The following is a 22,065-nucleotide window of genomic DNA, read 5'->3' as shown; positions in this document are numbered from 1 at the left end:
CCGCCTCTCAGGTTCCTCACCTCATTAGAGAGGAATTTACTTCCAGCCAGAAAGCAGGTTTCACTGTCGCTGCGAAGTGGATGATGAGGTGCGGACAGGGCACACCGCAGGGGGGCTATGTTTAAACGGCTGGTGTGTGATCTTAATTGAAAAAACGTTTCAAAGATCTGAGATGAAGTCAAACTTTTAAGCACATTTAATGATAGCCTCCACACTTATATAAATCTGTTTTTGAGGGAGGAGAAAAGACAAAGACGCCATGCAGCAAATATTGTACTCAACATCATAGAAACATTTTATTACTCTCTACAAAAATACAGTGCTTTTCAAGAACTGTTCAATCATTTTCTGTCCTCCTGTCCATACAAAATCACAGCAAGCAAAGACATGAGGAGAATCTCCTTATGTCCATATATTCTTCTTCTTATGTTGTTTTTCAAAAACATTTACAAAATGTACAAAAATATGTTCTTTTGGGTCCGAAAGGTGGAGCTGGTTTCCTACCAAGGTCTCCACACAGAGTCTGAGGTGACGGGAGGAGCAATAGGTGACATGTGCGGGCTGTGCTGTGCCCCCAGAGGCATGAGAGCAGAGCTGGGGACCAGAAAAGCAAACTGTCCATCCGGTGTGGGGACCACCTGGAAGCCCCCGTACAGCTTCATGGCCTCTGGGGAGGAGAGCATCGCTGAGCCACTTTTACAGGACATCTGTGGGGCGGGGGCCACAGGGGTCTGTGTGCCGGTCTGCCCGAGTCTGTGCGCCCCTGGGTGAGGCGTGTAGAAGTTCACGGCGTTGATTTGGGTCACGCAGGCTGCCAGGTGGCTGAGGAGACGGGTCCTCGCCTCGGTGTTCAGCCCTTCACACGAGGACAGGAAACGGGTGACCTCTCCCAAACACTCGCTGAACCCGGCGCGGTATTTACCCAGGACAGAGGGGTCTGGGTTCACAGCAGCTGGAGAGGGAAATACAAATATATATACATTTAGAAAGATACGTGTGGAACGATAGAGAGAACATTTTTTAAGAATTAAAGAAATAAAGGAATAAATAAAAGTGGAAATATATCCGCCAAAAATTAAGAAAGTTATTTAAGCATTTTCCTTTTTTTCACATAATGTTTCTTAATATTTCTGTAGATACTTTGCAAAAGTATAGATCCATTTCATCTTTGCAAATATATTACTCTATTTCTGTTGATTTTGTATTGTTTTTTTATTTTTAAATAATTGATTTTGAAAGCAATACGAAAAGGAAATAAATGACATTATAAAAAATACATGAAATAAGTCATTTTTATGCAAAGACAAATGAATACATTCTTAAAAATATATACAGAAATGAATTATAATTCTTAAATCAAAAATCAAAAGTTGAATAAGTTAATATCTGTTGTGCACCCCTATCAATGTGAGATTGATAGAGACGTGATTAAGAGTTTATGAATAGAAAAAACACCATTAAATAAGTGACAAATTGGCTAATTTGAATAATAAAAAAAAGACTTTATTCTTTCAGATGATGTCTTGTGAAAACAAGTCTTAAGGAGAGCACACCAGCTGTGGGTGGGCATACATCTTGGATAGCGTGCGAACATGTTTACCATCTAAAGTTAGCCATCCCAGAATGGCTGCACGCACATCAGCTAAGACATACCGGCCGTCTGAAGCCTCTGCAGGTTCCTGAGGTGCTTCACTGTCATCTCAAGGATGTCCGCCTTCTCCAGCTTGGAGTGTCTGGAGCTCTAAACACACAAAGTGACGGTTAAGTGATGAATTGCTTTAGTTGGTTATTTCAGGTCATATTTAAACAAACACCCAGCTCCTTACATCTTTCTTCAGTGCGTCCAGGATGAGGGTCTTCAGCTGGCCCAGACTCTCATTGATGCGCGCGCGTCTCCGCTTTTCCATGATTGGTTTCGAGGACTTTAAATAGAAAATAAAAGCAGTTGAGAACAGTTTCAAATAAAAATAAAAGTTGGAAAAGGGATGTAACGGGAACAGTTGTGCTACCTTTCTGCTCTCGGGCAGACTGCGGGGTTTCTCCGGTGTGGAGTCCGCACTGGCCGGTGAGGCAGCCGCGGCGGAGGGAGAGGTCCTCTCGAAAGTTCCGGCTGGCATCTTCAGGTTTTCAGTTAAAAAGACTACAAAATAAAACTTTATGAACAACAGAAAGAAGCAAAACAACAACAGGTTAGTCCCGCCTTCTGCTGGTACACCTTAGAGCTCTGTACCAATGACAGATAAAGGGACTTCTGTCTCCTCGCCGAGCTGTCAGTCCTCTCCTGTTTCCAGCGCCTCCGGGTGTATTTATAGAGCGCGAGACTGCACGCGAGCGGCTCGTGTGTGAGTTCCGCGCATTTCATCAGTCCGTCCAATGAGCGCGCGAGACACGGTGCCGGGGAGGCGGCGGGCTCGTGCGACCAGGAGCTCCCATTGGCTAGCTGTCAAGATGCTAAAAGCTAATTTACAAAGAATAGATACTCAGAAACTCCTTATACTGCAGTGTGTTAACTCTCAAATGATTATGTGTTAAAAAAAAAAGCCATGGCCAAAAAAATAAATGGAGACAATGAGTTTTTGTGTCATATATATTAACGAGACTCGAACCAGGGACAATCAGGTGGCTATATCAAATATCACTTAAGTTACTTTGAAGATTCCAATTTAAAGTATTAATACAAAATATTATCAATCAAAAGTGTATCATGAATTATAGGATAAATATGAGAAACATGGAGAATAAAACATTGTGGAAAAAAGCTACTCCTTTATTAGCTGCAACAAAGTGATGAACACATCTATGCAAATAATTTCCTACATTAAAATATTGTTGAGAAATCGGTCATTGTGCTGAATGAGTACTTTGGTAGGATGGCTATGTTTTTTTTTACTTCTACATCAGTGAAATGTTCTCTTTAACTTATTATAATATATTTGTTTTGCACTGTGGAATTACTTGCACTTTTAAACAAATCCAAAACTACTCTTTACTTTTTTCAAAGAAATATCTTTATTTCAGGTGTACAGCAAAAAAAGAAGCTATTCCACATGTATTTCTGTCACTTTTACTCTTCAGTTTTAAGTCAACCTAATGGATGTGAGATAACTTGACAATTAAATTGTGTTGTTTAACGTTTTGACTTAAAACTGCTGTTTCTGCAAAAGGACATCAGGATTTTTTTCCCCATTATGTTGAAATTGAATATCATAAAAGCCGCGAAGACAACTTACTTTAGTCTTTACAAATGGTACATGTTCTTTCTCTCAGTGTGTGTCCGTCACACACTTCTCGCGAGTCAGGGTGCGTCAGACCTCGTCCTCTGACACACTCCGGGCCTGATGTCCAGTGAAGAAGAAAATCTGAGACACACTCAGCTGTCCTGGGCTGACGTGAACTCTGACACCTCGTCTGGTCACAGGTTGGACTGAAGAGCTCAAGGATCTGAAGAGCGGAAATAAGACTATCTTAATCCTGAGTTTTATATCGGCAAAATCTTTCAGGAAAAACCTATATTCTTTTTTTTCTTATGTCCATAAATGACTGAATTGATCATTGACATTTCTTTATGATCAGTTCAATCTGTTCTATTTTATACCAATGATATCACTGCTTTAATTAAAACGGTATAATGTTTGTGAATCAAAGAGTATATCAACATTTATACTTAATTAGCTATTTTTTGGTCAGTAGTTACTCTTCAAATTTAGCCTCAAGATTTATGAGACATTTTTCAGCTGCTTTTATATTGAATGTAAAAGGTGAAGTATACAGTATTATAAAGAGCCTAATATTAGCCTTATAGCCCATATTTGCACAGAGCAATACTTATGTCTAATTTAGGAGCCGGTTTGCTCAAATAAACACACAAATGAACCCGCGTTTGAATGGCTCTCAAATACAAGCCTTTGTATGGCTGTGCATGCACTGATAATAATATATATTTTCGGTTTTTTGTGCATGTTTTCTTCAATCTTCTCCAAATTCTCAAAGATTTCGAAGCTTTTATCTGTGTTGATCAATCTAGATAATTGTTTAGATGTTTAAATTAAATAAAAACATAACTGCATTATTAGAATTTGACAATTACATTTGAGAAATGTCCCCTATCCACCAGCGTTTTAAGCAAAGTAGACCCTATATGTTCAACGTCAGTGAAACCAGACACGTGGTGCTCGTCTCCCTGAAACATGGACATCTCTGTCTGGCCTCTGCTTTATCACCGGCTGCCTCTCTCATCTCTGATGGCCTTTAAACGTCTCTGTAAAGCTCCTAAATCCACACCCCAGAAGCCAGGTCAGCATCAGCTCCCTCTGTGTGAGCGACACGTCTTCGAGCACCAGCAGCTTCCAGAACTGAGTGGAGTCAAATGAAGTCAAGTCAAGCCCCCAGCCATATAAGGGGCCATCAGTAGATATGTACCACTTGGTGTTGCTCTCTGATAGAAGACAAAGGCATTCAAAGAGGAGGAACATGCAGTGGAAAGTGCTGCTGCTCTATCTGTATGGCCAACTGTTCTCCTGGGATCGCATCGAGTCAATCTTCTCACTGCGCGGTTTAACAAGACGGTCCTTTGAAACGGCCCTAGGATGTGTTAATGGCAGATGACAGGAGAAGAGGCCTCGCAACAATAAATAACATCCTATCAGTGGTGTTTTCACTGCGCCTGCTGCTCCGCCACAAACACGCCTTTATTGTGCGGACGGCGCGGAGGACTGCAGGTTTATAGCAGCCCGGATCTGTATCAGTGTGGGAACCCGGGAGGAAGGGCAGGGAGGATATCAAGGCCTGGCATGTGACTCAAAACAAAAGGGAAAGCGGAGGAAAACACGGACAGGGAGACATCAATATTTTTGGGATTTGACCTTAAATGTTCAGGTCAAAATCTTTCCTTAGCCTAAACTTTGATCCAAACAAGATAGACTTACAAAGGTACAAGAAGCATATTTTCAGAAACATTACATTTCATTTAGCTAATGCTTTTATTTAACCCTTAAATGTTTTGTGTATCCCGGGTGAAACAGTCAATTACCAGGCTGTGTCCATATGTAAACTGGGTCACATAGCAGTGTTACATGGATGGGTGTAATAAGGGTGTAATAAGGGTGTACTGATGTGTAATGTGTGTGTGATATTGGTGTTAATGGGTCTTATTACAGGGTAATAATACTGTAACAGGGGTGTAAGGTGGAATAATGGTGTACTGGGGGTGTATTAATGTGTAATAGTTACATAACATTGTAATTTGGCTGTAATGTAGAAAATAAATAAATCATTTTCCTATATAGTTATAATTGTACAATGTAATTGCTCACTTAAGTTCAAATGAGCCCGACCATTTAGTGTGGGTGAATACGATCCAAATGAGCTACTCAGTACAACATTATTATTATTTGAGTTAATGGCCAAGTTGCAGTAAACAGGTGGGATGTCCTTCTGTGAGAACTTAGCAGTCTGAATAGAAGAGTGACTCGTTCCACCATTTGGGAGCCCGGACAGCAAGATAGCATTTACAACGTTTATCAAAGTATTGATGCTTTCAAGCAACTTAAAGTAATAAACCATGAAGATACAAACTAAGAAAACAAAAAACCTGCAGGTACATGAGCTTCAAATGAGCCGAAGCCTTATAAGTTCTGGTCCATTAACATTTCAATTTTAAATTAATAATCAGGTTTATATTCAAAAATAATAATATTTTCTTTTTGAGTGAACGAACGAGTTGACAGTCTGTGTGTCGATGCGATACGCCCGTTTGTTCGATGTGTGTATCATTCAATTTTTACATGTGAATACAGAGAAAACTCTAATACACCATTTTTTGGGTAAGCATATATACACAAAATGTGTAATACTACAAACGTATACATATTGAAATATAATTGTATCACCTATAGGCTCTCACCTTCTTTGGCAGTGACTTTTATATAAATGAAAATCTAAGATAATTTATTTTCTCAGACCATAAATAAACACGTCATCCCACACCCCCATTGTACGTGATAGGCTTAGGGGCTGGCCAGAATGTTTAACCAATCACAAGAGAGCCGTCCAGCTCACCAATCAGAGCACACTGGGCTCTGGTTTCAGACAGAGGGTGAAAAGAGGTGCTCCAAATCCAAATATGACCTCTGAACATTTGTATCTTCTGAGGTCATTTCAGAGATGTTCCTTTTGACGAGAAGGGCTCTTATATCTGGACATCTGTGACTTCCTCCATGCAAGTTATGTCACAGCTTGCATGGTTTCATCCAACATTTCATGTTTGCAGTCTCCTCTCTCCGCAGTCTCCTCTCCATCACCACCTGGTCTGAAAGCTGTGGCCCCGGCTTTCTCCTCCACCCAGCCACCAGCAGCGAGCAGAGAAATGAGCATCCTCATCCCCAAATCATACAACGCTTCTCCTTTCAACTGCTGGTATGAAAACATCTCAGGCCAGGAGGGGAGGGCACAGACAGAGGGGATCACTTAAACATCTCCTCCAGCGCCCAGCTCGCTCTCCGTGCCTCCTTCTCCCTTTGAATCCCCCTTAAAGAGGGAAGGGGGGTCCCTCCCATAGCAACTCCCAGCCCCCGGCTCTGCCTGCCTTTTGTCCCCCTCCCCAACAGCAGTTTCTGCTCCAGAAGCCTTAGACAAGGCCTCCATTAATTGCGGGCCTGTGTGGAATACACGTGGGACAAAGGGCCCAACAGAGTGTCCGGCCCCCAGACAAGGCTGGAAACAAGTGGTACAGGAATCCTGCAGAATGGACTCGTCCTGGCTGATGTCACTGAATACATTTACCTACCTCAGAGCACATTCACTCTGCGCTTTGTTTTATTTGGACAAAAAAAAAAGAAGGCGAAGGGGGAGGCAGCGGTATCAATGGAAAAGAGAAGCAGGAGCCAGGGGGGGGCTCAAGGATGGGAAATAACTGGTAGTCATGGAGACGGGCTGAATCAAAAATATGGCCGAATTTAGTGGAGGCAGAGATGTAAAAAGGGTGGAGGGCGTTAGATTAAACCCTGCGTGAGATAAGAGAAGGCTGAAGACAGAGGTTTAGTTTCTCTTCGCGCATTCAGCCCTGTTTATACGGCAATAAAGAGCGGATAAAAGAGCGGGAGATTAGGAGACTCATCTAGGCTCATGTTTGTCAACAACAACCTGAGAAGTTTCAAGTCAGCTTATTCCAGTCAGCACACCATGAGAGGATGCTGTGGCACGGGAAGCTGCGGAGGAAAAGGGGACCATAGCAACGGGTATTTCAGAATAACAACCTGCCATCTGTCACCTAACGTGGTGGGTTCTTTCTTCCTTGTTTTTTTTTTTTAAAGCCAGCATTTAGATCTTCAACTTGGAGGCAAAGGCAATGAGACTGAAGTCTTATTGAACTCTGGGTCTCGTCCTTTGAAAAGGGATCCCAGTCATCGCCTTATCCCTCATCAAATTGAAAAACGCTTTAAGAGATTCTAAGAGAGGCCTCACATTTAATTTTTAAAACCCAGACATGAAAGTGTTTCCAAAGCACATTCAGCAATGGAAAGTCTTTAAAGTACTAGTTAGCATGTAGATTATATGCATTTCAATGAATTGTCAGAGTATCTAAGTGTATTTACATGTTAATATGTCCAGGGATACTATGGTCTTGAAAAGGTGTTGGGGGAGGCTGGGTAACTGTTCTGTTCTCTCCTTTGACCATGGGAATGTGATGTCTTTGTGCCATCAAGGTTCAAACACATTCCTGTCAGGCCATGGGTATTATGAGCATTGATTCCCTGCAGCAAAACAACCTGTTGCTTCTGGATTCAAACGAAGGCTCCTTCCCATAACATACTGCAAGGTTAAACAGGGAGGGATTCAGAACAATACATCAGAACAAGCCACCATGAGTAAGGACATATTCAAACCTTTATTATCACGAGATGACAGAACCGGTTTGTATAAATCATTCATAAACAAGAAATACCCGTATAGTCTCAAAGAAGATCGAAATATAAATCTAGAAAGCCTAAAAAGTAGCCTACCGACAGAAAACTAATATTTTACAGATAACATAGTCTGGATTCTAATCGTAGTTTAGTAGGCTACTGTCTTGGCATTGGCCGAGAGACAGTCATGATAGACGAGTCTGGTTTTAGCATCCGTAGCATAGGCTCGGACTGACTGACTGAGTTAAGGTTAGAGATGTGTTGCTATGGAACGACCTGTCATAATGCAGGCTAGCTTTAGCTAACTTTTTTGTCTGCTTCACTGTTTGTCTATTACAGTTGCTAACTGTTCGAACTGTGTGTATCCATGGCTTTGTTGCTAACTTTAAGCTAACTATTTAAACTGTTCATCCATTACTTTAAGCTAACTCTTCGTAACTATTTTCCCGTAGCCTTTTGTTTTTTTAGCTAACTCTGCTAGTGCTTATCTTTTACTTTTAGCTATCTTTTTTAATGTTTATCCATTACTTTGAGGTTATTATAATTTGGACATTGTATGAATTACTTTGAATACCTTTTAGCTAACTAGCCCATCTATCTTATAGACTTTTAGTACTTCAACTGTGTATTTATTACTTTTACCATTTCCTTGTGGTTAATTGTTCATTAATTTAGGAGTGTCCTTCCTATCCATATTTTCCCTAAAACCCTGTTTTTTTACGAGCACCTGACACACCCTTTTTCTATGGAACGACAATCTCTCTTTCTTATACTCTAAAGTTAGCTCGTGTGTGAGTTAGATCTTTGTCTCTCTGCTGGACCGCCTTGAGTTGGCTGTTTCCTATCAGCGGCGGCCAAAAAGCTTCAACAAGCGCCCTGCTGATGCACTGCCCTGCAGTGCTGATCCCCATCCAAGCTTAGTCCATATCCATGAGTGTGTTTGCATTGGGATTTATGAATGTGAAGATGGCCCATTCTTGCCTCTCAAGATGACTCACAAGACCAGCATTCTGGCCACTTACGCAGTGAAAGCAGCCTGGGGGATGCCCTTTCAGCACTCGAGGACCTCTGGCTGAGTCCCCTTCACACGGGAGATCAGCCTCACTTGGGAAAAGGTCCCTGCTCTTTACGGGGGAGCTGTCCTGAGGGACGGCGCGCTCCTTGTCCCGGGGCCTCCCTTCTTCACCTGCCGGTTTAGCGCTCATCGCTTATGCACATAATCCCTGGTTAGTGCATGTGATCCACCGGCCCGGGCCCCCGGGACTCCCCTGCTCACATGCTTGCTGTGTGGCTCCTGGGTGGCCATGGCAACTCTCATCTTCTCATGACAGTTAGGCCTCAGTCATGGCTCTAAGTCCCTCTTCAGTCTCTGTGCGTCTTTTTCTGTCCGCTGCTTTCTGTCTCCTAAAGCCCTCCTCTGTCTGTGTGTTGCTCTATCTATGGCTCTGTGTCTCTTTTCTCCCACTGCGGTTGTTCCCATGCTCTGGCCCCGGCTGAGCCTGGGAAAGCGGCTATAACTCAGCAACAGTGTGGCACCTTCAGGGGCCACAAAACGCATTATAATGCCATTCTATTATCAATCTAAACTGCAGGTCGAGGACCAAATGAAGACCTGACCTGGTTTTTATTGTGAGTCTGATCTGTAAAGTGAGATTGTAAGATACGCTTGTGCACTTCTTTTCAGTGCGCTCGCCGCAGGCCTGAGTGCAGATCGTCTTGCAACCCTGCAGCCTCAACCATTAGTTTGTGTAAAGCGCTGAATATCGCACGGGCCCTCGAGGGAGAGCCAGAGAGGCAACCCGGCAGTGCTGTGTGGCCCCGCGCTAACAAGTGTCACAGTGATCCGGGCCCGTCCTCCCCCTGTGTGAACGCCATGTGAGAGGCGGCTCCATCCATGCCCCTGCCACCTCCGCACAAGGCCCTCCATTGACTTCTAACCTGTTGAGGGACCACGGAAGACAAAGAGCTGCGGGGCGGGGCCCGTCCCTCTGACAAGCCTGTGAACAAACGTTAACACGGCTGCAACTGTCCACCCCCTGAATCACTGAATTTATTGACCAACCACAGAGCCCATTCAGGCCTGGAAGGACTGATAAAGGAAGGGGGACAGGGACTGCGTGAAGGCCAGGGGACGGAGCCCATGCTTAGGGGACAGAAGGGTGGAGAAGGTCTTTGTGACCGTCTGGTGGGTCACAGACCTTTTACCAGACGTGGGTGCCTTTGTGTCATCTGAGTCATGAGGCCAACCGTAAGTGAGCATCAGGTTGGCCTTGTGTCCCCACGATAAATCACAGCGATGTCCAACAGCCTTCAGAGGAATGCAGACAATTGGCATCTACTGTATGTGCGGACTCAATGAAGGACAAGTCACACAAGTCTGTGTGTGTGTGTGTGTGTGTGTGTGTGTGTGTGTGTGTGTGTGTGTGTGTGTGTGTGTGTGTGTGTGTGTGTGTGTGTGTGTGTGTGTGTGTGTGTGTGTGTGTGTGTGTGTGTGTGTGTGTGTGTGTGTGTGTGTGTGTGTGTGTTTGCTTAAAGATACAGTGATACAGCATCTTAATGCTGGTGCGCTAAAGTGTGCAACAGTGGCTGTGCCTCTCTATCCGTCCTAAGTGGGTGATCCCTCTGCAGGAGAGACTAAAGACACAGGAAACAAAGCCTGTGTGCATAAGCCCAAATCTGGAAAGTACACAACTCAGACAAAAACAACGTATGTCCAAAAGAGAAAAGAGATGAAGTCCAACATGTTTGAAATAGCACACGTCTGAGCACAAGCTTGAGAAAATCTGTGTGAGCGAGTAGCTGGCTGTGAGGAAGAAAGGCTGTGTGTTTTAGCGTCTGTATGTCTCTGCAGCACTCTCCATCTGTTGCTCTGGAAGCACAAAAGGAATACAGCACAGTACACAGAAAGCCATATTGCTTTGTGGAGAGGCAACACTATCCCCAAACTACACGGCAAACACGCAAAGCAAGACATCCCGGCTCTGTCCACATCGGTGTGTACTGAAAAGATGATCCGAGGAGACACACATGAATTCATGATGCCTCCTCCTCGTCCTCATCATGAATATTCCCAAAAAGGCTCTTCCCTGATCTGTGGGAGATCTTTTCTCTTTGGTACAAGCGAGGACCCCTTCCCTCATTCACAGTCCCCCCTAAATCCACCCATTCACAGGACCTGATCTCCACATGAAATGATACCCCTCTTTCTCCTCCACTCTCGCCCCCTTTAAGCGCCCATATGCCAGGCAGCGAGGAGGCTGGGAAAGCCCATAATTGATCAGTAAGTCTTGGCTGAAAAAGTGTGACCAAGGTCAGCCCCCCACGAAGCACGCAAGGGCGGCTTAAGATACAGATGTGTCGGAGTTCTGCAGAGCAAGGGGTGTTCGTTGACGGACACGGACAGATTTGATTAAAATAAGTACACATTAAAAAGATTGACATATTTCCTTGAATTTTTATATTTCTAAAGAGGATATTTAGGAGACCAATTCTCATGTTTCATTTATTCATTTTAATTGTTACTTAACATACACATACAAGAGCTGTAAACAGTTACAGACAAACATATGGAAATTAAAAGATGAATCAACTATTATAAATTCATCACAGCAGCAAGTGTCTCTTGATTCATTTTTGATTCATTCACTTGCTTTGAGTCATTACATATGATCAGTCTGGCAGAGTACCGTAGTGATTTGAAAAGGTGTCATTCTTTTTCATTTCATTAAGAAAAGAAAGTCATGTTATGAGAAGACTTTACTACGCATCAAAGGACACACCAATGGTTTATTCTCTTTTTAGCAATGCACTTGTTGCTCTGTTCCACACAAGCACTCGCATGTTCCACACAAGCACTCACATGTTCCACACAAGCACTCACATGTTCCACACAAGCACTCACATGTTCCACACAAGCACTCACATGTTCCACACAAGCACTCACATGTTCCACACAAGCACTCACATGTTCCACACAAGCACTCACATGTTCCACACAAGCACTCACATGTTCCACACAAGCACACACATGTTCCACACAAGCACTCACATGTTCCACACAAGCACTCACATGTTCCACACAAGCACTCACATGTTCCACACAAGCACTCACATGTTCCACACAAGCACACACATGTTCCACACAAGCACTCACATGTTCCACACAAGCACTCACATGTTCCACACAAGCACTCACATGTTCCACACAAGCACTCACATGTTCCACACAAGCACTCACATGTTCCACACAAGCACTCACATGTTCCACACAAGCACACACATGTTCCACACAAGCACTCACATGTTCCACACAAGCACTCACATGTTCCACACAAGCACTCGCATGTTCCACACAAGCACTCACATGTTCCACACAAGCACACACATGTTCCACACAAGCACTCACATGTTCCACACAAGCACTCACATGTTCCACACAAGCACTCACATGTTCCACACAAGCACTCACATGTTCCACACAAGCACTCACATGTTCCACACAAGCACTCACATGTTCCACACAAGCACACACATGTTCCACACAAGCACTCACATGTTCCACACAAGCACACACATGTTCCACACAAGCACTCACATGTTCCACACAAGCACTCACATGTTCCACACAAGCACTCACATGTTCCACACAAGCACTCACATGTTCCACACAAGCACTCACATGTTCCACACAAGCACTCACATGTTCCGCCAACACAATTCAGAAAATAGGGACACAGAAACTCCTGTTTCTCTCTTCCACAGGAAGAACTTCCTTTGAAGCTACCCTAAGACAGGAATGCAGCAGTGGAATGTTTGTTGTCTTAGAAATAAAAAAAGTGTCCAATGTGTCTTTGAATCCATACATCCTAACAGTGTTTTACAACATTAGGACTCTAGCAGCAGCTAACGCTAGTGGAAGACAGTGTGCTTATTCACAGTGAAGCAGGCTTAGGCTGTTGATTGGCCTGGCTGAGCCAAACAGCCAGACATCTACTCCTCCTAAAGGAATGACTTCTCACTTGTGAAATGTCCTGGTGTTTTCCTTGATGAATTATCTGAGAAGATTGATTCCATTGTGATGTGTGTTTAATGAAAACTGCATTGGCTTGTATTTTAGACTAATTATGATCTAGACTAGTAATGAATAAACCTAGCTTGTTAATATGTTGACTTATGTATAAACTTCTGGCTTCCAGCAACTAGTGTTTGTGATAAACTAACCAATTGCTGTCACTGCCTTTACTTTAGATTAGGGTGAGGCAATGGAAACATATATATTTTATATAAAACATTTTTGGGGCCATCTTATTTGGATAATTTCACGATTCCCCGCCCCGAGAAAAGGGCAGCAGTAAAAACTGCAGGGTTTATTTCAACCAAACCAGTGAGTGTTGGAAAGTTGAAAAGACCTCACCATCACAGGTTTGGTGAGTTTCATTTTGTTTCAGTCGTGTTTGATTTAATTGTGTTTTATGGTGGGATTGAGGCAGCGCACAGCGCTACACACACACATGCAGACACACACTTCACCTGCTGTTTGGCTCACAGTGGTTAGTTGACGTTTTAACATCTAGTTTATTCCTAGAATAGTTAGAGTTGTCTTAGACCTCGTCGTCTAACATATTAGCAATAGAGCGATTAAGCGAACCACGTTTCACAAAATGGAGAGCTGTTCCTTTAACAGGTCTCTGGCTCATGTTTCAGCAGTTTCACGAGAGTTTGTCTGTTGAGGAGGTTGAATCAAAATGGAGGAGAACCTTCTGTATGAGCAGCTCACAGTGTCTGTTATATTAGGACGCTTCACACAACATCATCATCATCTTCTTCTTCTTCTTCTTCTTCTTCTTCTTCTTCTTCTTCTTCTTCTTCTTCTTCTTCTGTGCAGTAGTCTGCTGGTTGGTGTCAGAGGGGGGCAGAGAGGCGGGATTGTGGATTGCTGGCGTAGGTGACAGTGGAGGGTCGGGGGGGCCAGTCTGTGTTGTCCTGCAGCTCCAGGGCCAGGTGCATGTAGAGCACCCGGGGGGGCTTGTTGGTCTGACAGAACAACCAGGAGAGGAAGGACGAGGCCCAGTGCTGGTTGGCCTCCTGGGAGGGTTTGAACATTAGAAACGTTAAGAAGCCAGCAATGATATCTGTGACTAAAGAACATTGTGTATTCAGAACATACTCACATGGCAAGATGATGCACAGAACAGGAAATACTAGCATAATATGAAGAGCTGTTTTTATATTCTTAAATGTTTTGTGACGTTGAAGTGACTAGTTTCTCCATTAGTGAGGATGTGTTGTTGTAAAATAAATCAAACAGTCGTGAAAAGACCATTAATTGATTCATGAGATTAGCCATAATGGGTGAATGAATTGCAACACAAACAACCCAATACAAAATAGTACAACAAAAATAATATTCAAAAATAAGTTCCAGAGGTGGGACCAAGTCTTTGCGCTCAAGTCCGAGTCAAGTCTCAAGTCTCTGCGCTCAAGTCCGAGTCAAGTCTCAAGTCTCTGCGCTCAAGTCCGAGTCAAGTCTCAAGTCTCTGCGCTCAAGTCCGAGTCAAGTCTCAAGTCTCTGCGCTCAAGTCGGAGTCAAGTCTCAAGTCTCTGCGCTCAAGTCCGAGTCAAGTCTCAAGTCTTTGCGCTCAAGTCCGAGTCAAGTCTCAAGTCTCTGCGCTCAAGTCCGAGTCAAGTCTCAAGTCTCTGCGCTCAAGTCCGAGTCAAGTCTCAAGTCTCAGCGCTCAAGTCCGAGTCAAGTCTCAAGTCTCTGCGCTCAAGTCCGAGTCAAGTCTCAAGTCTTTGCGCTCAAGTCCGAGTCAAGTCTCAAGTCTCTGCGCTCAAGTCCGAGTCAAGTCTCAAGTCTTTGCGCTCAAGTCCGAGTCAAGTCTCAAGTCTCAGCGCTCAAGTCCGAGTCAAGTCTCAAGTCTCTGCGCTCAAGTCCGAGTCAAGTCTCAAGTCTCTGCGCTCAAGTCCGAGTCAAGTCTCAAGTCTTTGCGCTCAAGTCCGAGTCAAGTCTCAAGTCTCTGCGCTCAAGTCCGAGTCAAGTCTCAAGTCTTTGCGCTCAAGTCCGAGTCAAGTCTCAAGTCTCAGCGCTCAAGTCCGAGTCAAGTCTCAAGTCTCTGCGCTCAAGTCCGAGTCAAGTCTCAAGTCTCTGCGCTCAAGTCCGAGTCAAGTCTCAAGTCTCTGCGCTCAAGTCCGAGTCAAGTCTCAAGTCTCTGCGCTCAAGTCCGAGTCAAGTCTCAAGTCTTTGCGCTCAAGTCCGAGTCAAGTCTCAAGTTCAAGTCCAAGTCCTAAACTCTGACAAAACGAGTCATAAACAAGTCGTTATGTGCTTTTCCAAATGTAATGACATCGATCAACAGAATAATACTTAATGATTAAACTGCTCTTTATTAGTCACATTAATCATTTAATAATCAATTAACGTGTTATATTCTATTTGAAGAGGGATCCGTAAGGTAAGGCTACCGTGACAGTTTGATTCAGAAGGAGTTTAATGTATAAGATCCCTGATGTTGAGGTGACCAGAATGTTTATCACTGTGTACAACATGTTGTTGTGAGGGACCCACGATCTATCTTTATGCAAGAGATAATGTGCAGCCAGGCGGTCTCTATGGGGAAAAGAACACCTGCATCTAGGTCCCTCTGCAGGTGGTACTTTAACTATATTTTGATGCTAATACTTTTGTACTTTTACTTGTAACATTTTGGATGCAGGACTTTTTATTGTAACCGAGTATTCCTTCACTCAGGTACTTTTACTCAAGTACAAGATCTGAACTTCTCCCACCTCTGACAGTAAATCCTGAATGGTTACCAAAAAAAACCTGCTCTGAAGGTTATTTTCAGTTTACAAATCCTGCACTCAGCTCTGCTTTCTCCAGTATCATTGAAAAGCAGCAGACGCTGCTTCTTTTTTCGGTTTTCGCTAATTTCTTGACTTTTTCCGACGTGCTTGCATTTAAATCCGTCTCCCCGTCGCTCTGTGCAGCTGGCTGTACCACTACACCTGCTGTGCCCCCCACCCTTCTTTCACATAATGGTATGATCCTAGTGTGTCCTCGTATATGATTGGCCGCATGGTGGCCCAGCTAAATAAAGACCCGCCCCTGCCTGCAAGGATTCTCCACAAGAGTAGGAGCGGCTGGAGATTCTGCTCTCCCCGACGGGAGTCTTCTCTTCTAGAGCAGCTCGCGATCGGCGTGATGGAGACCTCTGAATTAAATGATCAAGTCACCTCAAGTCAGAAGGCTCGAGTCCAAGTCAAGTCCCGAGTCATTGGTGTTCAAGTCCGAGTCGCAAGTGTTTTGTGATTTTGTCAAGTCGAGTCCAAAGTCATCAAATTGGTGAATGGAGTCTGACTCGAGTCCAAGTCATGTGACTCGAGTCTGACTCGAGTCCAAGTCATGTGACTCAAGTCCAAGTCATGTGACTCGAGTCTGACTCGAGTCCAAGTCATGTGACTCGAGTCCAAGTCATGTGACTCGAGTCCAAGTCATGTGACTCGAGTCCAAGTCATGTGACTCGAGTCCAAGTCATGTGACTAGAGTCCAAGTCATGTGACTCGAGTCCACACCTCTGCTAAGTTCTATTAGTTCCTATGGATTATTTACACATCAGCCACAGCATTTCACCAGAGGAAAATATAAAGCAAGAGAATTAGAGGGTTAGGACTTGCGTAACTGTTTAAATAAATGAAAGCAGACAAAATAAAAAAGTGAAAAGCTTCCCAACCTTAGGTGTGTCAGAAGAGGGGGGCTCTGTGGGCAGATTTAGCCCCTGATTGCTTCTGAAAACTAGCCTCCGCAAGACGATGTCAACGATCAAAATCTACAGAAGATTTGAGTGGGAACTTGAGAAAGGAGCTGGTCATGAAGATCGGGCTGCAGCCACAGAGACATAACTCCAAAGAGACTCACAGAAACACGGTGCATTCATTAGGCGGTGATGCACCACTCAGCGCAGACTCAGCAAGAAAATACATGCATGCAAATCAGTTTCCTAATTAAAACATGGAGATCAGTCACAGAGGGCTTTGTTGGGTTTGATGTGTGCAAAGCCTACCTCCAGAATGAAAGACACAGCCGCATTCACGATGACAATGATGACGAGTGTAATGCGCCAGTCGTGGGGAACACACACGATCTGAGGGGGGGAGCGGCAGGAAGAGGGCAGTGAATGCAACACCACACACATTCAAAGACTTCATGTCACTTCAGGCACAGTCACACAGTTCCTCTGACGCTTACCAGAGTTGGAGAATGGTTTTTTTAGAGATGCCAGTGCAACAACAACAACAACAACAACAACAACATACATACAATTCAAGTGAAAAAACTAGTTTACCTCCAGGAAGTTGTCGATGGCACGAACAGGATACAACATGATGAAGAGGAGAAAAGTATACAGGGCGATGCAGGACAGCATGAACGGCCCTTATGAGATAAAGAAACAGACGTTCAGTTGAAACGCCAGATGAAATACTTGCAAGTATATCACTTCACATATATAAATACATGGGAAGTGATTAGTGTCAGGAAGGATTGTAATTGTATACATTTGTTTGTCAAACTTAATAGAATTGATAAAAAAACTATATTCAAAAAATAAAAGGATGTATTCAGGAGAATGAATTTGGAATGACAGTTCGAAATTCATTTAATTAAAATAAAACAAAAAGACCTTTACAATTCCATTTTTTAATGGCTAATGTGCCTCGTAGATTTGTTCTTGATTTGCACTGACACTAATCTCTTTACATTTTTTTTGTTTTTTCCCGAGGGTGTAAACTAAAGAAAACAAATGAAACAAAAGGTGATACAGACATGATACAGTACTATACAAATGAATGCAATAACAAAACGAAACATTTCATTAATAATTGAATAGTCTGTAGTATCAGTGTCTGATATCAATAAGGAAACAAAGCTTTAGCTAAGCACACGTCCCACAGTCATTTCACAAGTCTCACAGTTCCTGTAGCTGGGCTGCCTGAAGGGCTTCCCCTTGGAGAAGACGATGGCCACAGCCAGGTACTGGAAGGAGGAGACGTAGAAGAGGGTGGTGTTCTCGTAGTTCTTGATGTTTTTGTGGTCGTGAGGGCTCGTTACGTTCAGGCCGTGGGAGAGGCCGGAGCGGGAGGCGTTGCAGGCGCTGCAGGAAGAGAGAAGCACAAGGTTAGAACCACCATGTGACCGGTTTGCACTCGTAGAACAAAGCAGCCACAAGATGCTTCAAATGGCACCGTTTCAGTGCAACCCGTTCTGCTGTTTACATTCATTTCATCCACCTATCAGGTTTTCCTTTAATAGTATTTATTTATTTTAGGGACATTAAATAATATAAAAAATGACAGTAAATACGCCAGAGTTGCCAAAAAGGCTTTTTTTTTTTACCTTTTTGCATTTGCAATACAATTTGACTTAACTTCCTGAACAACAAAAAAACATACATACACATCATGTATATATATATATATATGATGTGTTTTTGTATTGGGACAATTTTTTAAATGGATGTAGAGAACCACCCACACAGAAGTCCACTATGTGCACACTGCATCAGACTGCATTCCATTGTGTTACACTTTATGTTTTGAATGCATTTGTTTATTGGAGACATAGTAGTATCAACAACATGTGTAGCTTAGCAACCAGTGAGACGGCACAATCAGCAAAATATAACAGATTGCAGTTATTTTTGTATGGATATTGCATTTGCAGTGTGATCCGCGATATTAGAGAGAATTACCCTTTTTTAAACATTTCTCACATTATCATTGAAAATGTATTTAAACGTAGTTAAAAGACGACGGTGTGGTTTTTTAAGATCTGTACTAAACAAGCATCTTTCATTAAGTCTGTAGAATACAGTTTGTTGACCAGGACTTCTCCGCAGCACCACAATACTTTACTCAGAATGTTTTTCTTACACATCAAGCCTTAACTGGATGTTGCACAAGGCCATATTGCAATGTCAATGAGATGTGGATTCTTTGAGCCAGCCATCAGTTTACTGATGCACCCTTTGGCAGCACCGCACTGCAGACACCTTACTCACTCCGACTGAGGCGTCCACGTCTCATACCAGCTCTGCTGTCGCACCAAGAGGAAGGCCAGCACCTGGAAGATCAGGCAGGTGATGATCTGGGTCAGCACCGAGAACAGCAGGGGGCCGGAGATCAGACTGGAGGGGGGGCGCCGCCACACCAGCTCCTTCCACGCTGGGTTCAGACTCACTGGAGACAGGGGAGTGTCAATTATGTGTTCTGATTGCTTTGTCTAACCACACACACTTAAGGATGTATGAGAGTGTCAATGTGCTGTCTTCATGCTGCTCACTGGTGAAGGCGATGATGAGGATGATGGCGATGTCAATGAAGAGGAACTGGAAGTCTCCCAAGTTGCTGAGAATCTACGATACCAGAAGCATGAAGATGAATTAAGTTACACAGCAGAGGAAAAGTTGATCTACAGAATCTGAACTGTTCTAACAGATATATACGAGCTTTCTTTCTTTGTTCACACATGCGGCCTCCCCTAGGTAGGACATGCATTTCACTGGTACCAACTTATGTTTTGTAATTCATTGGCTTTAACTATCCTTATTGTTAAGAGCAGTATGTTGTCGCTTACAGTACTTCTAATTATAACTTAACGCTAAGGTCAGATCCTTTGTATCGTCCTCTTGTTGAACAGACCTTTGTCTAGGCTCCTTGCGATCTGATTCTCCTGTGATGTATCTGTGCTGTCATTTCTTCACCTCTCAAAAATGTTACATTTTCTCATCTTAATACCAATTGTCTATGTTATCGGTATTGCTATTTACTATGCTATCTATTTGTCTTTAGATTGTATCTCGTCCGTTGGAATCCTTTTTGTTTGTTTTCCATTTGTTTGATGAGTCATTTGTTTCTGACACCCTTAGAAAGCGTATGACAGACTTCATGGGTTCATCATGAGATACTAACATGTCTGACTCACTGACTTCTGCTTCCACGTAGGTCAATGTGTGGTCAGGTGTATGGTGTGATCCCCCCCCCGGCCCATGAGCCCTCTGTATATCCTGGGAGAGTCACATTGTAGAAGAAGTGACACACTTTGCATTGTTAGTGTGAGAGACGGTGTGTGCTTACCGAGTAGAGCAGTGTGACACTGAGGTACTGGATGATGCTGTAGAGAGCCATGAACTTGAACACACAGAACGATGTGATGAGGGCCGCTCGACCCTCCCTGAGGAAGCAGGGAAGCTGACAGTCACAAAGCTTGATAGAAATCCTTTCAAGGGTTAATCACAGTGAGTATGCTTAGCACCCCTGGTGGTTACAGACAGATGTGTTTAACCATGTGTAACATGTATGTTGGTACGATCATGATGTGTCACATTCTGTAGTAAAGATGATCAGGGATGCAAACTCATCAGGTATGGAAAAGGTGACAAGGACCCGAGCCCCCCGAGCCCACGGAATATCGGCTTTAAAGTGAGGAATAACAGGATGTTAGCAGTCAGAACAACTAAAGCAGCAGGTAGTAAGAACAGAAACGCCAAAGAGTCACATCTAATAGAAATATATAAAAGCATGTATTTTAATTGTGTAGCAGTCAGTTTATAATTTTGGCTGTTGAGCATTTTGAAAATGTATTTTCATGCCTCTGTGCAAGGCTTAGTCTTTCTATCTTTATAGCCACTGATGTAAAGTAACTAAGTTCATAAACTCAAGTACTATACTTGGGTACAATTTTAAGATACTTGTACTTTATTTAAGTATTTCAATGTTTTGCAACTTTGTTCTTCTTCTCCACTACAGTTCAGAGGTACATGGTGTACTTTTACTCCACTACATGTATTTAATCCCTTTAGTTACTTTAGTTACTTCACAGATGTGGATGAATGATGTGAAATATAATCAAGTGTTGAATCAGACTTTAGTTCCACCTGGAGTAAATCCACCAGCTACCCTGCAGTCTACAAAGTACTTCAGACTAGCTGCACCTTCACCAGCTTTGAGAACACTTTCATGATCAATCATTATAAAACATATCATATATATTATTCTGAAATGGACCAATCTGCACAACGACTACTTTTACTGCCGCTACTTTAACTATATTTTGATGAGAATACTTTTCTACTTTTACTTGTGGAACATTTTGAATGCAGTACTTTTACTGTAACAGAGTACTCCTACACTCTGATACTTCTACTCAAATAAAAGAACTGAGTACTTTTACTGTCGCTACTTTAACTATATTTTGATGATAATATTTTGATTGCTGGATTGTTCCTACACTCTGGTACTTCTACTTTTACTCAAACCTGAGTACTTCTACTTTTACTCAAGTACAAGATTTGAGTACTTCTACTTTTACTCAAGTACAAGACCTGAGTACTTCTACTTTTACTTTAGTACAATATCTGAGTACTCCTACTTTTAATAAAGTACAAGATCTGAGTACTCCTACCTTTAATAAAGTACAAGATCTGAGTACTTCTACTTTTACTCTAATATCTGAGTACTTCTGCTTTTAATCAAGTACAAGATCTGAGTACTTCTACTTTTAATCAAGTACAAGACCTGAGTACTTCTACTTTTAATCAAGTACAAGATCTGAGTACTTCTACTGTTACTCAAGTACAAGACCTGAGTACTTCTACTATTACTCTAGTACAAGATCTGAGTACTCCTACTTTTAATAAAGTACAAGATCTGAGTACTTCTACTTTTACTCTAATATCTGAGTACTTCTGCTTTTAATCAAGTACAAGATCTGAGTACTTCTACTTTTAATCAAGTACAAGATCTGAGTACTTCTACTTTTACTCAAGTACAAGACCTGAGTACTTCTACTATTACTCTAGTACAAGATCTGAGTACTCCTACTTTTAATAAAGTACAAGACCTGAGTACTTCTACTTTTACTCAAGTACAAGACCTGAGTACTTCTACTATTACTCTAGTACAAGATCTGAGTACTCCTACTTTTAATAAAGTACAAGATCTGAGTACTTTTACTTTTACTCTAATATCTGAGTACTTCTGCTTTTAATCAAGTACAAGATCTGAGTACTTCTACTTTTAATCAAGTACAAGATCTGAGTACTTCTACTTTTAATCAAGTACAAGATCTATACTTATACCACCTCTGTTTATAGCATATGAAAAAAAC

At 42.7% G+C, this 22,065-nt stretch overlaps 2 protein-coding genes across 7 annotated transcripts in view; both read right to left on the bottom strand.

The window, feature by feature from the left end:
* Window positions 1-241: 241 nt before the first annotated feature.
* Window positions 242-2,260, bottom strand: LOC117462762 (transcription factor HES-1-like). The gene is made up of 4 exons (XM_034105068.1): window positions 2,010-2,260; window positions 1,827-1,922; window positions 1,654-1,741; window positions 242-952 (listed from the first exon to the last, which is right to left on the bottom strand). The coding sequence occupies exons 1-4, from the start codon at window positions 2,115-2,117 to the stop codon at window positions 501-503; spliced, it is 744 nt and encodes a 247-aa protein (XP_033960959.1). The 5' UTR covers window positions 2,118-2,260; the 3' UTR covers window positions 242-500.
* Window positions 2,261-11,392: 9,132 nt separating this feature from the next.
* Window positions 11,393-22,065, bottom strand: part of LOC117462263 (polyamine-transporting ATPase 13A3-like) — a 48,439-nt gene continuing 37,766 nt past the window's right edge. For 5 of the 6 annotated variants that reach the window (XM_034104405.2, XM_071206461.1, XM_034104407.2 and 2 more), the window contains 8 exons: window positions 20,034-20,130; window positions 19,240-19,312; window positions 18,959-19,136; window positions 17,871-18,052; window positions 17,246-17,334; window positions 16,964-17,044; window positions 16,634-16,729; window positions 11,393-13,988 (listed from right to left, as the gene is read on the bottom strand). In XM_034104405.2, the coding sequence (XP_033960296.1) occupies window positions 13,806-13,988; window positions 16,634-16,729; window positions 16,964-17,044; window positions 17,246-17,334; window positions 17,871-18,052; window positions 18,959-19,136; window positions 19,240-19,312; window positions 20,034-20,130 (979 nt within the window). In that variant the 3' untranslated portion in view covers window positions 11,393-13,805. The remainder of the gene's footprint in view (window positions 13,989-16,633; window positions 16,730-16,963; window positions 17,045-17,245; window positions 17,335-17,870; window positions 18,053-18,958; window positions 19,137-19,239; window positions 19,313-20,033; window positions 20,131-22,065) is intronic. The other variant, XM_034104408.2, reaches the window with a different exon arrangement.

The sequence above is a fragment of the Pseudochaenichthys georgianus genome, chromosome 17 (genome assembly GCF_902827115.2).
Source record: "Pseudochaenichthys georgianus chromosome 17, fPseGeo1.2, whole genome shotgun sequence".
In the NCBI taxonomy this organism is placed as follows: Eukaryota; Metazoa; Chordata; class Actinopteri; order Perciformes; family Channichthyidae; genus Pseudochaenichthys; species Pseudochaenichthys georgianus.
Note: the sequence above shows the minus strand (reverse complement) of the source record. Positions and strands in the feature narration are given on the sequence as shown.